Source organism: Tachypleus tridentatus, chromosome 5, assembly GCF_004210375.1.
Source record: "Tachypleus tridentatus isolate NWPU-2018 chromosome 5, ASM421037v1, whole genome shotgun sequence".
Lineage (NCBI taxonomy): Eukaryota > Metazoa > Arthropoda > Merostomata > Xiphosura > Limulidae > Tachypleus > Tachypleus tridentatus.
Genome location: NC_134829.1, coordinates 25,640,568 through 25,654,701, shown reverse-complemented (window position 1 = coordinate 25,654,701; position 14,134 = coordinate 25,640,568). Strand labels below are relative to the sequence as shown.

At 34.5% G+C, this 14,134-nt stretch overlaps 1 protein-coding gene across 5 annotated transcripts in view; it reads right to left on the bottom strand.

Annotated features, from left to right (window-relative positions):
* The window catches only part of LOC143250757 (WD repeat-containing protein 89), a 45,450-nt gene that overhangs the window by 29,172 nt on the left and 2,144 nt on the right, over positions 1–14,134 (bottom strand). For all 5 annotated transcript variants that reach the window (XR_013028357.1, XR_013028358.1, XM_076501715.1 and 2 more), the window contains exons 2-5: positions 11,319–11,493; positions 7,971–8,062; positions 6,984–7,068; positions 6,274–6,323 (exon numbers count right to left, since the gene is read on the bottom strand). Coding sequence is in view for 3 of the 5 variants with exons in the window: in XM_076501715.1 (XP_076357830.1) it covers positions 6,274–6,323; positions 6,984–7,068; positions 7,971–8,062; positions 11,319–11,425 (334 nt within the window). In the remaining 2 variants the exon portion in view is untranslated. The remainder of the gene's footprint in view (positions 1–6,273; positions 6,324–6,983; positions 7,069–7,970; positions 8,063–11,318; positions 11,494–14,134) is intronic.

The following is a 14,134-nucleotide window of genomic DNA, read 5'->3' as shown; positions in this document are numbered from 1 at the left end:
CAGGGTAAAGGGACAATTATAGTCAAAGAAACAGTCAGTTCGAAAGGAAAGAGGTGATCACTCTGCCCGAGTCTTGATGGCCAGGAAGGTGGAGGAACAAGCAGAAGTGCTAGATACCCGGCAAAAGCTTTCACCTAGAGTGTTAGTGATGTTCTGAACATCAGTCACCTCCTGACCATCAGAGAGTAAGATCGAGAGGGGTACAGAATTGTAGTGCCCATTAACCTTTCGAATCCTGTCCCATATGATCTTGGAACTGGTGGTAGAAGATATGCTGGTTGTGAACTTAATCCAAGATTCCTTCTGGCTTTGACGTCTTACCCACCTAGCATGTGCACGGGCCCGTTGGAAAGCAATCCGGTTTGAAAGTGTGGGATATCTACGAAAAGTATCCCAGGCCCGCTTTTGAGCCTTCCGTGCTAAGTGGCAAGCAGGATTCCACCACGGACGAGGATATCGTGGAAAACGTGTCGAGGTTTTAGGAATACACTGAGCAGCTGCATGTGTAATACAGTCAGTTACTGCTGCTACACAGTCGTCTATTGATGGCTGATTTACGATGGCAGGATCAAGTAGCGTAGTGTGGCATCGACCACGGCCAGTCTCTCTCAAAAGGATCGGAAAATGATCACTGCCTAGTGGATTACTGTCAACCCTCCATGAAAAATGGGAGAATAATGAAGGGGAGCAAACTGAGAGATCAATAGCAGTAAAGAACTGATTAGGTGCATGAAAGTAAGTGGAGGAACCAGTATTGAAAAGAGAAAGATTGTGATCAGAGAGCATCTGCTCTACAGATCGGCCCCTCCCAACAATAATAGCACTTCCCCAGAGGGGATGATGTCCATTAAAATCCCCTAGGATTAGAAATGGAGATGGCAACTGTTCAACGAGAGCATCAAGATCTGATTGATCATATGTCTCTCCAGGGGACAGGTACAGAGAACAAACAGTGATGGTATGACCCAATGAAACACGCATGGCTACAGCCTCCAAGGGTGTGTTGAGCGACAAAGACAGGGTGGGCACGTGTTGATCAACCAACAGTTCCAACCCTCCATGTAATCGTCCATCACACAGCCTGTCATTTCTGTACAGAGAAAACTGCCAAAAGGTGACTGTATCGACAGGTTTCAGAAATGTTTCCTGTAAGGAAAGACACACAGGTTGGTAGGAAGCAGTCAGTGTTTTGACGTCATCCAGATTAGAACGAAAACCTCGACAGTTCCATTGTATCAAGGTGACCATTTTTAATGACGTGTAGGCGAATTGGCTGGAGAACCCTTCTGTTTACACCCATGTCTTTTTCCTTACTGTCCTTATTCAGGGCAGGTCTGTCGACCTCCACAGATCCTGCTCTGGGTCGATTGGGCAGGTCTTTGTTGTTGGGCGGGGATTCCAGTGATTGAGGACGCGAACGAATAATTGTTTTGTCTCTTGTGGTGGGAGAAAAAGATGTATCAGAAGAAATGCCTGTATTTGAAACTGAAGGAGGTGGATCTTGAGGTTTGTTGGAAGGTATGGGAGGAACAGAGATGGGTGTGGAAGTCGATTCATCAACCTTTTTAACCACGGAGGTCAAAAGGCTTTTCATTTGTTTTGAAAACGATTCTCTTGGAGGCACAGAGAGATCTGTCTGCACTCCCACTGTAGTTGTGGAATGAAGTGCAGCAGCATATGTCCGAGATGGAGTTGTGGACAGCAATTTCCGAGCCTCAGGATAACTAATGTTATGTGTCGTTTTCAAACGCTGCACCTCTTTTTCCTCCAACCATTTTGGGAAAGAATGAAAGTAAGAGGGGTGAGAACCATTACAGTTTACGCAATGTGGGTTCATGTCACAGTCATAGGCATCGTGGTCCTTGCCTCTACAACGAGCACACGTCAGGGAACCACGACAAGATGTCTTTGAGTGGCGAATCTCTGACATTGGAAACATCAAGAGGGTTTGGTATGTATGGCTGAACCCTGCAATGAGATAACCTGCCTTGATGGTGGCAGGTGCACGTGGTGAAGTAAATGTTAAAACGAGGGTATTTGTTGGCAGTGTAACTCCATCTTTGCGAGTGGGGATGCCTCACTGCAGAAACGCCTTGAGTGGAGAGACCAGCGAGAATCTCTGACTCGAACGTTCTTCAAATCCCTTTCAACAATAAATCTCGTGAAGAATTCAAGGTAGCATGGGGTGTAACCTCAATAGGTATATCCCCAATTGCCTTTGAATTCAAGAGGAGTTCACTGTGTTGGGATGTGGATGTTTCAACCAATATGTCACCAGATCGAAGTTTCTTTACTGACTTTGGAGAGCCAGCAAGTCCCTCTAGTCCCTTTTGAATAAAAAAAGGGGACATTTGCTCTAAAGGTTTTTCCGGAAGAGAATGTAATATAAGAAAATGAGGTACGTGTGTTACTGATATTGAAGATTGCTGTTCTGAGTATTCAAGACGTGGTCGCTTACCCTTTGACTGTTTTTTTACAATTTTATTTAAATTTTTTGGAGGATCCATAGGAAAAAGAAAAGATTTCGGTACCCACTGACCCCACCCACCATGGAGCCCTACAAGGGGACGCACTACAAAGTCATGCATGGACAATGCAGCAACGCCAGGGTTTCGTGAGCACTATACCCAAACACCAGCATCAGGCACAATGTCCACAACACCCATTGAGAACTTCCAACACTGGTACTTGGTGGACTCTAGCCCAAGTGGACCAGTCGATTGACCCAAGGGAGGCCACCCAAAGGCCGGCCGTCTACAGGAATTCGAGGCCAAAGTGGTGTGTTAGGGTTGGACCCCTCAACCACCAGGATCCTCTCCTCCCCTTCACGGGTCGCCACGCACGACAAACACGTGGGTGGATGTTTAGATCCCAGAGAAGGTGACCAGATAGAACAGAACCTTCCCTGGGAGGTCCCCTCACCACGTACAGGAATCCACACCGAGGGGAGGTGGTGGAAGATCCAATATTTCAAAACAGAGAGTTATGGATCAAGTGTCCCTTCCCTGGTGACATACGAGACTACTGTAGAATTGTTGGAGTGAACCATTACCAACCACCCTAAAAACCTTGCAAGAAGTGAAGAAAAACCTGAAGAACAGCAAGAAGTTTCTAAATATAGACATGGAGAGAGGACTCAGAAAGAAACCATTGCTCCAAAACCTCTTGAGTGATAAAGTACACCTCCTCCCACACACAAAAAAAAACCAGAAGAAGAAGCACCTGTAAAAGATGACATTTCACTAACATTGTACCAAATCAACCACCATCAGAAGCTGGCCTGTAAGGGAGGGGGTGAGGAAAGGAGGATACCAAACAAGGCTCATTGGTCTATTAATACCCATTGATGATGGTGCATGAGGGTGTTACCAAGAGGAATGAAGCCATTTATAGAAACCTGTGTCCCAATAAGAGAAAGAACATATTACACAATAGGAGGAGAGGATGAGATATTTCATATAAGATAATCCAGGAACCTTAACTCCCTTTCATGTATCACCATGCACAGCAAACATGTGGATGGATGTTCAGATCTCAGAAGAGGTAATCTCCTTCAGACAAATCCTTGTCTGGGGAATCCACAGCAAGAAGTTATGGCATTAACTTTGGTGTCAAACTGTAAATTACAATTCAAATTTTTATATTCTACATTATTTAACTTCTTAATTTAAAAGTAAATATTCAAAAACACACCTGAAGATCAATTTTTATGTCATGTGTCACTGGTTTACATTAAATGTTGATGATGTCAAAATACAAAGTCTATAGTTTTGTACAAATTCAAATTACTGATACTGAAAAGTTGGAACAAAAAAATAAGAACCTCATATCTTTTCTATTTGTGGATATATTACTCATACACTGAGTTAAACACAGCAGCTCTGCTCACTTTTTCCATTTTTTTGAAACAGTCCCTTATGTATATTTTAATATATGACATATCAGTAACCAACTGTAAGTTCAGAATGTTCCCAAAGCGGTTTTTCTCCGCCACTTATAAATATAACGACACTGTTTCTTTCTTTTGAAACAAACATCCATGTTGGTAAGCTGAGTATGTAGCATCTTTGAAATTTGATATTTTTTAGACCCAAATATAGCTAAGTTACTAAACTTAATAAATCATAATGAAATTCTACAGTATTGATAAAGCAATTTATGAGTTTTTGGGTATTCAAATGTATATATAAAAGCTAAAAAAAATTTTCCACCCTCCTTCTTTAAGCTTAACAATCTATGATAAGCAGTAATCAAATACAAAGGCTATAACTAGAAGAGATAGTTGTTTGCTTTACTTCTTTGTTTATTATTCTGTATTTATGAAAAATAAGTAACACTTATTTCTATGTAGTAATAATATATATGTATACACATATATATAATGTATTATAATTGACATGACTGTATTTTACAAAATACTAGTCCACTAACACACAGCCAAGACAGGCCATTTTATGAAGAAAAGTTTTATACTCTTGTGCCTTGTTATTCTAGCTTTTATAACATTAGCCAGCAATGGCTTGAAGGTCAATACAATAAGACTAATAAACATATATAAATGTATAATGTTATCACATTTAAGCTATTTGGACTAAACATTTGTGTTTTCAAATAATGTACTCTTCAAAAAAAGAAACGCAAAAGGCAAAATTTGAGACAAATTGTTAACAAGTTTATTCCGGGGTAGTACTGTATAACATGTGTGAAACTTTGCACATTCACTGTTGAACATCCAAAGTCTGCAAAGGCGAAGTCCACGCTCACTAGTTGAAGTTTAACGTCACTCAACGTCAATAACGAGTATGCCCCCCGTGAGCATCAATAACTGCTTGGCATCTCCTGCCCATGGAAGCGATGAGATGACGAATCACATCCTGTGGAATGGCTCTCCACTCATACTGTAAAGCTGCTGCAAGTTGAGGTAGAGTCTGCGGTTGAGGTTGTCGCTGTCGCAGACGTCAGTCCAACTCGTCCCAAAGATGTTCGATGGAGTTTTAATCTGGTGATCTGGAGGGCCAGGGTAAAACGTTGATGTTGTGGTGTATCAAGAAGACATTGGTGAGTCGGGCTGTGTGAGGACGGGCGTTGTCATGTTGAGAAACGTCGTTGACGTTCACCATGATGGGTTGCACGTGAGGCCTAAGAATCTCGTCGACGGTTGCGTACGGTCTGATCGGAAATCCTACGCAGCCCTGGTATGGTTGAGGCAGTAGATGTCGCAGTGGTGGTCCTATCCCGAATGTGACTTAACCGGATGTAGCGATCTTGTGCGGGGCGTGGTCACACGAGGTCTGCCAGATCGTAGACGGTCACAAGTTGATCCATATTGTTAGTGAGGATTCCATAGCCTTATGATGGTGCTTGGGTGGATATTCACAGCTCTGGCAACATCTGATCGAGATTCGACTGCTTCCAAGCGACCAATGGTGTTGTTGCGTTGTGCTTCAGTCAGTCTTGGCGTAACTGTATTGCGTGTCTGTGGCTTAACACTGAGTTATGGAAACCGAGAACCCGTCACTTTTATAGGGATTTTGCACATGTTGCACTTGCAGAACATGCAGATCTCTCAAACAAATTTATTGGGCACGAATGCGTTTTGGTGAAAAATCCAATGTTTTCCTCCGTTTTCAAAGTGCACAACTTTTATGGTCATTTTGGTCCGACAATTAGTGCCTTAACACGTGTAACATCACATACTCTGAGCTTGTAATGTTATTACATATATTTCTCTTTAAAATAACAAAAATATCCCTTTTGCATTTCTTTTTTTGAAGAGTATAGTTAGTAATCACTCTAGAAAAAGAAAAGCGTAATTTATATTTCTTTCCTAATTTTGTATGATGGTTATGAGATCTGTCAAATCTACCAAACACATACAAAGATTTCATAATAAAAATAACAGATAAAATAAATATTCTTTCATAAAAAAAAGCATTTGATAATTATCTGAATGTTATAAACATTTCACATGTGAAATATGAAAATCCTCCAATGCATAAAAATATTTTTAATCTTAATATGAAAATTACTCTACATGTTGGATAGTCAACATTTTAAAAGAAAAACTTTTATAACAAAATCTTTGATCAAAAACCTGTTATTTTATGGACAAAAGCCTCATAATGTTTTCCAACAACCTGCACAATGTTGTAAATATATGCATACATTATCAAAAATCACAGTATAATTATTCTCATAGATACTTTTGTGGTTATGAACTGAGTGGATTCTACCCAACCTGTAATTGTTGAAGATTTGCTTGGTTTTACTCACCTTTTAACTCTTGAATTGGCTTGTTTACTTCTTTCCTGAGGTCCCAACAACTATCAGAAAAAAAAACAACCAAAAACTTACCACTGAATAAATAAAAACATGAATTTATATCCCCAAAGAGAACATAAGCTACAAAAACCACAAACCTCACAGAAACAATCTGTTGACAACACATTTCATGGTTCTTTAAAAGTAAAATATCTTGCAATTTTTTTGGTTATTTGATATACAATCACTTATGTGATAAGAGACAGTAAATGTTATGATGTTATAGAAATCTTCACACAAGTGACTGCAGCCATGCACCCTCCAACTGGTTATATTTGAAATTAAATTTGCTTTCATATTTTACAGAAATCACTCCAAGAATATAACAGATATATCTACCCAAACAGGCACATCCATTCCATTTACAGTTACATTACATTCATAGTTTAACAATTGTTTAATATTTTAGTACCTGGCACTATGACTTGAAGAGAGGTAAAGACAATAAAAAAACAGAGTTCTTAAAATGTTAAACATAGTTTGATCACTTCTGTATCAAGTTACTGAAAACTGAAAGGTGGAAAGTTGTTCTCTTTTGTTTACCTTTTTTATTATCAGAGCTCACTTTTATCCCTCTTGAAATCATGATTATTTCTTCTTGAAGTATAGTTGCCTAATTCAACCAATCACTTTGTTAAAATTATTATTGTATCAGTACTTACCAAATTTTTCCATCACTATAAGAAGACCATAAAATTTGAGGATTTTCATGACTAAATCTAATCCCAGTTAAACCTTCTCCATGTTCTAAAATAAAGAGAGAGAGAATTTCTGACCAAAATAAATAATCAAAATAAAACCATAAAAAAAAGAAATATATAAATATTAATAGTGCAAAATAAAGGATTTTGTACTAATATTATAAGTGTTTAATAAGTGTCTTCTTAAAATCTGATTATGACAATGATAAATATGTAATGTCATTAAGTTCAGGTAAGAAATGCCAAATTATGTACTAACTCAACATTAGAAGCTTCAGTGAATAGAAAAAACATGTTAAAATACTAATATAATATTAACATATTGATAAGGATTGAGACACTTATTGTTAATGATATTACTTTATAAGAAAAGTATTAATTTACCATAATATTTTCAAGCACTATTAAGTAAGGTGCAACTTGGAACTTCAACTATATTTAATAACATACTCTCAAGTATAATATGGAATGGTGACTTGAATAGTATGACTACACTGTTTGCTAATTTAGTAATAAACAATAAAAATACTTTGTTATTACTGTTTGCATTACAAGAATAATTTCAGTAGTTACCTATTTTGATTGTCTGGGTGACATCAATACTACTAAAGTTTTGATTACTGGTGTAGTATTATTAGCATATTGCTGTAATTACTGATGCGATATCAGAATTATATCGTTTTGATTAACAGTCTGATTCAAGAAGTAAACTGTTTTGATCACTGGAATGTTATTGGTAACATACTGGTTTAATTGATGGCATGGCATGAAAAGTGTATTGTTTCAACTATTGGTGTAATATCAATAGTTCATTATCATAACTTAGTATAAAACAATCATACTTAATTTTTCTATTATTTACAGTATAATGTATGAGTTTATGAAACAGTAACCAGTTTTGTTTTTTATAACTTTAATTCTTTTCTTCAGGTCTGCAAAAGTACATACTTTTAATAGAATCTGTTTTCTGAAGTCCTTCTAATTTAAAAAGCTGGATTTTTCCATCAGATAAACTTGATGCCACCAAAGAATTTGAACTCCTGGATTTAGCAAAAAATAAATAAAAAAATTAAAATATCATGTTTGTACTTCAATAAAAGAAAAAGTTTGCTCTGAAATAAATTATAACCTTTTCCTCTTTGTAGCATTTGAATGGATATATTTTTCCAAAAAAACATTTATGATGAGTTAACTATTGAAAGATAGAAAAATAAAAAAATCTTGCATATTAAAATTGGGAAATGTTTTGGATCACTAGCAGCATGTTGTTAAATCCTGTAATGATATGTAGCAAATATACTTTAAATATACAATGTTTGAAAATATGTAACTTTGTAAAACAACTTGAATTATTAAACTTACTGTATAGGTTTTTGAGCCTCTAAGGTTCATTCAATACCATTATTTAACTTATGAAATTTAGACACACATAATGACTGGTATACTGTTCTCTCTTTAGATAAGTCTTAATGAAATGTTCAGAGCCAATTTACTTAAAGAAGCACTGCTATTTTGTTTCCATCCAAATCTCAAACTCCATTGGTTTGTCAATGACTGCAAAAAGAGATCCTTTTTACTAATAACACTATGTAACACAAATTTTGTTCCTCTATAGTATGTCTTATTTTTTAATTGCTTATGTTGTAACAGTATAGAAAGTGGCCATTATTCCCTTCAAACTTTGCTTCTGTGACCTTGATAATGAAATTTAGAAAGTAACCTATTTTCTATGTAAAAAGAGGCAAATTTGCACATTTTCATTTACATAAGGTCTGAATAAAACATATGAATAAAAAATTACATGTATTTATATTAAAAGAATATAAATTAAAAGCTATTTAAATTTTAAAAGATTTAAAATTTGTATAATATAAAATCTTATTATTCAAGCAAGCAAAAGTTGTCCATCTTATCTTCTAGAGTTTTCTTGCAAAGCTCGCAGAAAATAGGGTACCCAGGGTTTGTCTTGATCCCCAACAGGCATGCTGAAATATGCCTTGTAGGCTTCACACATTTTAACAGATGCTGTCACAGAGTACTTTTTCGCTCTTTCATTGATAAACTGGCTACATATGTAGCAGAATACATCTGGAGAATGCTTGCAGTTTCTTGATGCCATCTCTGATAAAATCAGATAGGTCTATGTGTTAACTTACGCAGTTAAAACTAAACTGAAGTGGTAAGTGGTGAGCCCCTGTATATATATATTACCATGGAAAGTTCTAGAAAATTCTAAAAGATTCTTGAAAATTCTCGTAAGTTCTACAACATTCTAGAGAATTCTTGTGAGTTTGAGAAAATTCTCTATCAGCTACTCAGCACTGAATCTACCTGGAATGTTCTGGAAAATGGGTAAATTTGAAATTTCATTACCCAGGTCACAAAAACAAAGTTTGAAGAGAAAAATAAGTCTTTTCCATTTACTTTAGGCATAAGCAATTAGGAACAAGAAAAAGTAAAAATTTTGTTACATAGTGTAATTTTTCAAAAATAAAATACACCTCTAATGTAAACAAATATAATGCAAAAAAATTTATATAAAAAAAAGTTAATTTGAAATAAGTGGAAAGATATCTAGAATACTATAACTTTTGCACAGACAAGTTTACTCTCACAAGGTAGAATAAAATAGCATTTTGGAAAACACAATTCCATTTTTATATAAAGTGAAAAATATTAAAATGGAAAAGATTTGAACAGACACCAAAATTGTTAGTAGTAGCGACTATATGTAAACAACAGGATAAGGCTGACAATTATACATAACACACTAAGGTAGTATCTGGCCATGAAATCAAATATCACATTTTAATGATTCTGATATTTTTATGTATCTTTGTTTTTGAGTAATATGACCTGATATGACAGTTGCATAAATCACTCTGATTACCTCTCAATATCTTTTGTTATTTATATGTATCACTACTGTCAAAGGCACCTCAGGAGCAGAATAGCCGGAAACACTAATTTTGACATTTTATTGAGTAACGACACTTAACCTGAACAACTTTAAATTAATCAATATTAATAAATTAAAGCAGAAAAAATGTTGATAATTGGATAGTTGAAATAATGAAAAACAATTTTATTTAGTTGATTATTTTCATTATCATAACTTAAATTAATTGATCATTCTGCATGACACTATATTGATGTAGTTGACATTCACAGGTAGATTATTAATTGTTCAGCTCTACTTATGAAGCAAATTTTAAGCCTGCTAACCTTAAATCAGAAATATAATCAAAAATGCTACATAGAGAGCCCTGACAAAATAAACATGTTAACATTAATTCAATGTCACACAAAGGGTTTTTTATAAATAAAATAAAGATAAGAAACTTGGAAGGAGAGTTGAGACTTGGCAAGTTAGTAATGTTACCCTACATGTAGCACAAGCAATAGTGCCCAAGATAATTGTTTTACTACTCAAGCATCTTTCAGTGACACAGAAAGAAATTCAAGGCAAAAAGTTAGATGCAACAAAATATACAATCTGTATTAGGCAAAAATAGTTGTGTAATTAATAGGGTACATGAAGTTGAAAATGGATAACAATGATATACATCAAACAAAAAAGTATCTGATGACCAACAAATATCTTGACAAAAACAAAAACTAAACAAGTATTGGTATCCAAAAAATGTTAAGATGGCTAACACAGCCAGTCCCATTACATTATGAAATAACAAAGTAAAAAAAATCCAAAGGCAATCCAAACATTACAATGTGTTGACAGTAAGAAAATATATAAGCAACATAAAAGAAGAATAAGTAATAATATGTTAAGCATATGACCTTCACCATACCTAGAGCTGACAAAGCCTTTTGCCCAAAGTATACTTCAAATCTTGTGGTCAACCATCAAGAAAGAATAATAGAGGAGGAGGAATAGAAATATGTGAAAGAAAATATATAATCACATTACAGAAGGTTACATGAAAGCTGTTGCAGAGAGTCAGAAAACAAAAGATCCACAGGTGTGCAAAAAAATTATATCATTAAGCTTGTATTTACTAAATCATCACTAGGCTGTGAAGAATAATTGACAATAAAAAAACTTTTTCTGGTACGAGGTGATGCTCAACTCATTGGTAAATTGAGATAATTTATTTTAATCTTTTAGGAAAATTCTACAAAAAACAATTATTCTATTCTTGACTTTCTTTTGTTTTGTATTTTATAATTTTCACACAGATGAAGAACCAATGACTCTGGCTGATAAGCTCTTTCACGTATATGTCTATATTTTTCAAATACAATAAGAATAATTTTCATGATACTTCTTCCACATACCTGCTAATGACCAAGTCTAGAATATACAACTCTTCTTGGGCTTCTCCTCTCATACTGATTGAACTTGACAAACTGTACTCACTTTCAACTGTATCACTTGTGCCCATGGTAAGAGATAAAAATAAGTAATTCAACAAATGTTTGAGGCAACTGCTTTGAGACGATCTATTGAAACCTGCAAAGAAACCATTAGGTCAGTTTCTTTTCCGTGGTCTTTAAATATCTAAAGTCTCTTATTCACTAATTTTTCCACTAATTAGTTGATTGAACTCTTTTTCAAATTTAAAGTGTCTCAAGGAGAGTGTTTAACACTTCCAATTGTCCAAAGGATGTTTCCTCCTATCAACACCATACCTTGTTAAAATTAATGCTCTAGCACTAAAACAAGGCCTGATGTAGTTTTCTCCAAATTGCTTTTGTGTGAATTAAAACAAAAATCATACACTGATCTAATTTTTGTTATGATTAATATGAATAAAGAAATACATTTTACAAAAATCATTGTTCCTCCATAAATATAAGCAGGGGCATAGATCCTGGGGGGATGGAGGGTATACATCCCCCTTCATTTTAGGTGGGGGGTATGGTGCATACAATCATCCCCCCTCATACAGTTTGGTCTGTTGAATTGTTTTATTGCATCACAGGCCTACAAATTGTGTGTTTGTTCTTGTGATTCTCGTGTTCTTGCCAATCGAATTACATAATTAGGCCTAGATGTAGGCTTTTTCAGTAGTCGAAATGTACATCTTTAATATAGGCGTGCTTCTAAGCTTTTTGATCTAAGCGATAGTTCGTAAGTATCAATCAGTAGGCCTAAGTATACATGCAAGTATCGTGGCAACAAGATTACTCTGTGACTGCATGTTTACAGCTTTCAGGTTCACATAATCAGAGATTACCAATTTGCAAATTGAACAGTCCACGTAAGTGGTTGCAAAAATCATCCACCCCATCGGGCGTAAAAAATCTATGCCCCTGTATGTAAGCACAATACTGACAAAGACAAAAACATAAAAAGCAGGTTTATGATTAGACATAATAAATATGCAATAATCCCTGAGCTTTGAGCTAAATTTAAGTCTTCATGTAGCTATAAGAAAAATTTAAAGTGCTTTAATTTAATTAAAACACTGTGTAATGATGGTATTACCAAAAAATTATATACAATGTGCACCCATAAAGTAATAGAAATAATGTACTTTTAATACTTTATCATTGGTAGTAATAACACTGTATATTGATAAATAAAAGGGAAACTCATGTTTTGCATATAAAACTTTCTTTTAGTTACAGTAGTTTGCATTTGAATTCACAGAGTTTATAAAATGTAAAGGCAGTGGTATGTACTTAAAGTAATTAAAACAGTTTAGTGATCTGTCTAAACTACTTGCACATGAAGTTAGATATGTAGAGTTCTGAACAAATCTATATTTACATGCAAGACATCAAGGTCAAAACTATTCCACATGTGATACACACTAAATACCTCTAGTTCAAAAGACAGTTTGAGACAATATTATCAAAAATGACAAACAGTTTGTTTGTAATTAAGCATTGTAGGTATGTAGAAATACTGCTGTGTGTCACTGGTAGGCATGACAGACAGACTGAACTAATAAGAGATATTAGATCTAGCAATGCATTCAAAACCTTGGTATTATGGAGAAATATTAAACTCACAGGGTGATGGTAATTAGTAGTCAAAGTGTAAATAAAGAAGTGAAGTAATTCACATAAAAACTACTGTCTGAGGTGGGGCTCACATGGATGATAGCTCTATTTCCCAAACATCTTTCCCTTTGCAATGTGCAGTACCACCTACATCCACCCTCCCTTACACATGTGGTGATATCATCTGTACTTAATTACTCTTAATTTTGTTACTGACAGATTAATTAAGTTTATAAAGCTTTCCATGCTCACATGGTAACCTCATCCATACTTCCTACATTTTAATTTCATTTTACATAGTTTAATAAAGTTCAAAAAGCTCCCTACATATGCATACAAATTACTATTTTAATTATAAAGATAGAACACATAATAAATGAAGGAGGTCCTGAAAGTGCCTTAAGTAAACTGTATATTATATTCTAAAAATTATAATAATAAACATGTTTATTTTTAATAAAGCATCACTAATCAACTTTTGAAATAACAAATGATAGTAGATAATATTATACTAAATAATACACTTTGCACTAAAAAACATTAAAACAATAAATGTAAAACTATAAGCTTTGTCAAACACATACACTTGAATGCTTTAGCTCAATGTTTATGTTACATGAAAAGAAAATAATAAACTTGAGTTAATGGTAGTTGCTAGATTTTTATGATTTAGAAGAAACAAGAGATAATTGGAGACAAATGATATACCACAATTTAAGAAGTTTTAAGTTGACAGACAGATTTGAAAATTTACAAAATACAAGAAAACTTAGGATTTCACTAAAGAAAAAAGAAATTACGAGATCTAAAAAGGCTTATGAGAAACTACTGGTTAATAATGTCAAACAGTAAAGTTGTTTGTTTGTTTTTTTCAGTATGTTAAAGGTAATTAAATTGTTAAAATTAGGAACTAAGACCTTAAAAGATGCTAATGGCAAAGTTTTTGTTAAAAATTAGATATGTGAGTTTATAGATGTTTTCTTGTATTATGTTTTAGAACAGATGATGTTAGCATTATTCTTGAAATATGTGAAATAATGATCTGAATCACATAGATATTAATCTATTGATGGTAAGAATAAAATATTTCTAAATTAAAAAAAAACAAAAAACACCAGAATCAGACAAGGTTCTTCTCAGTG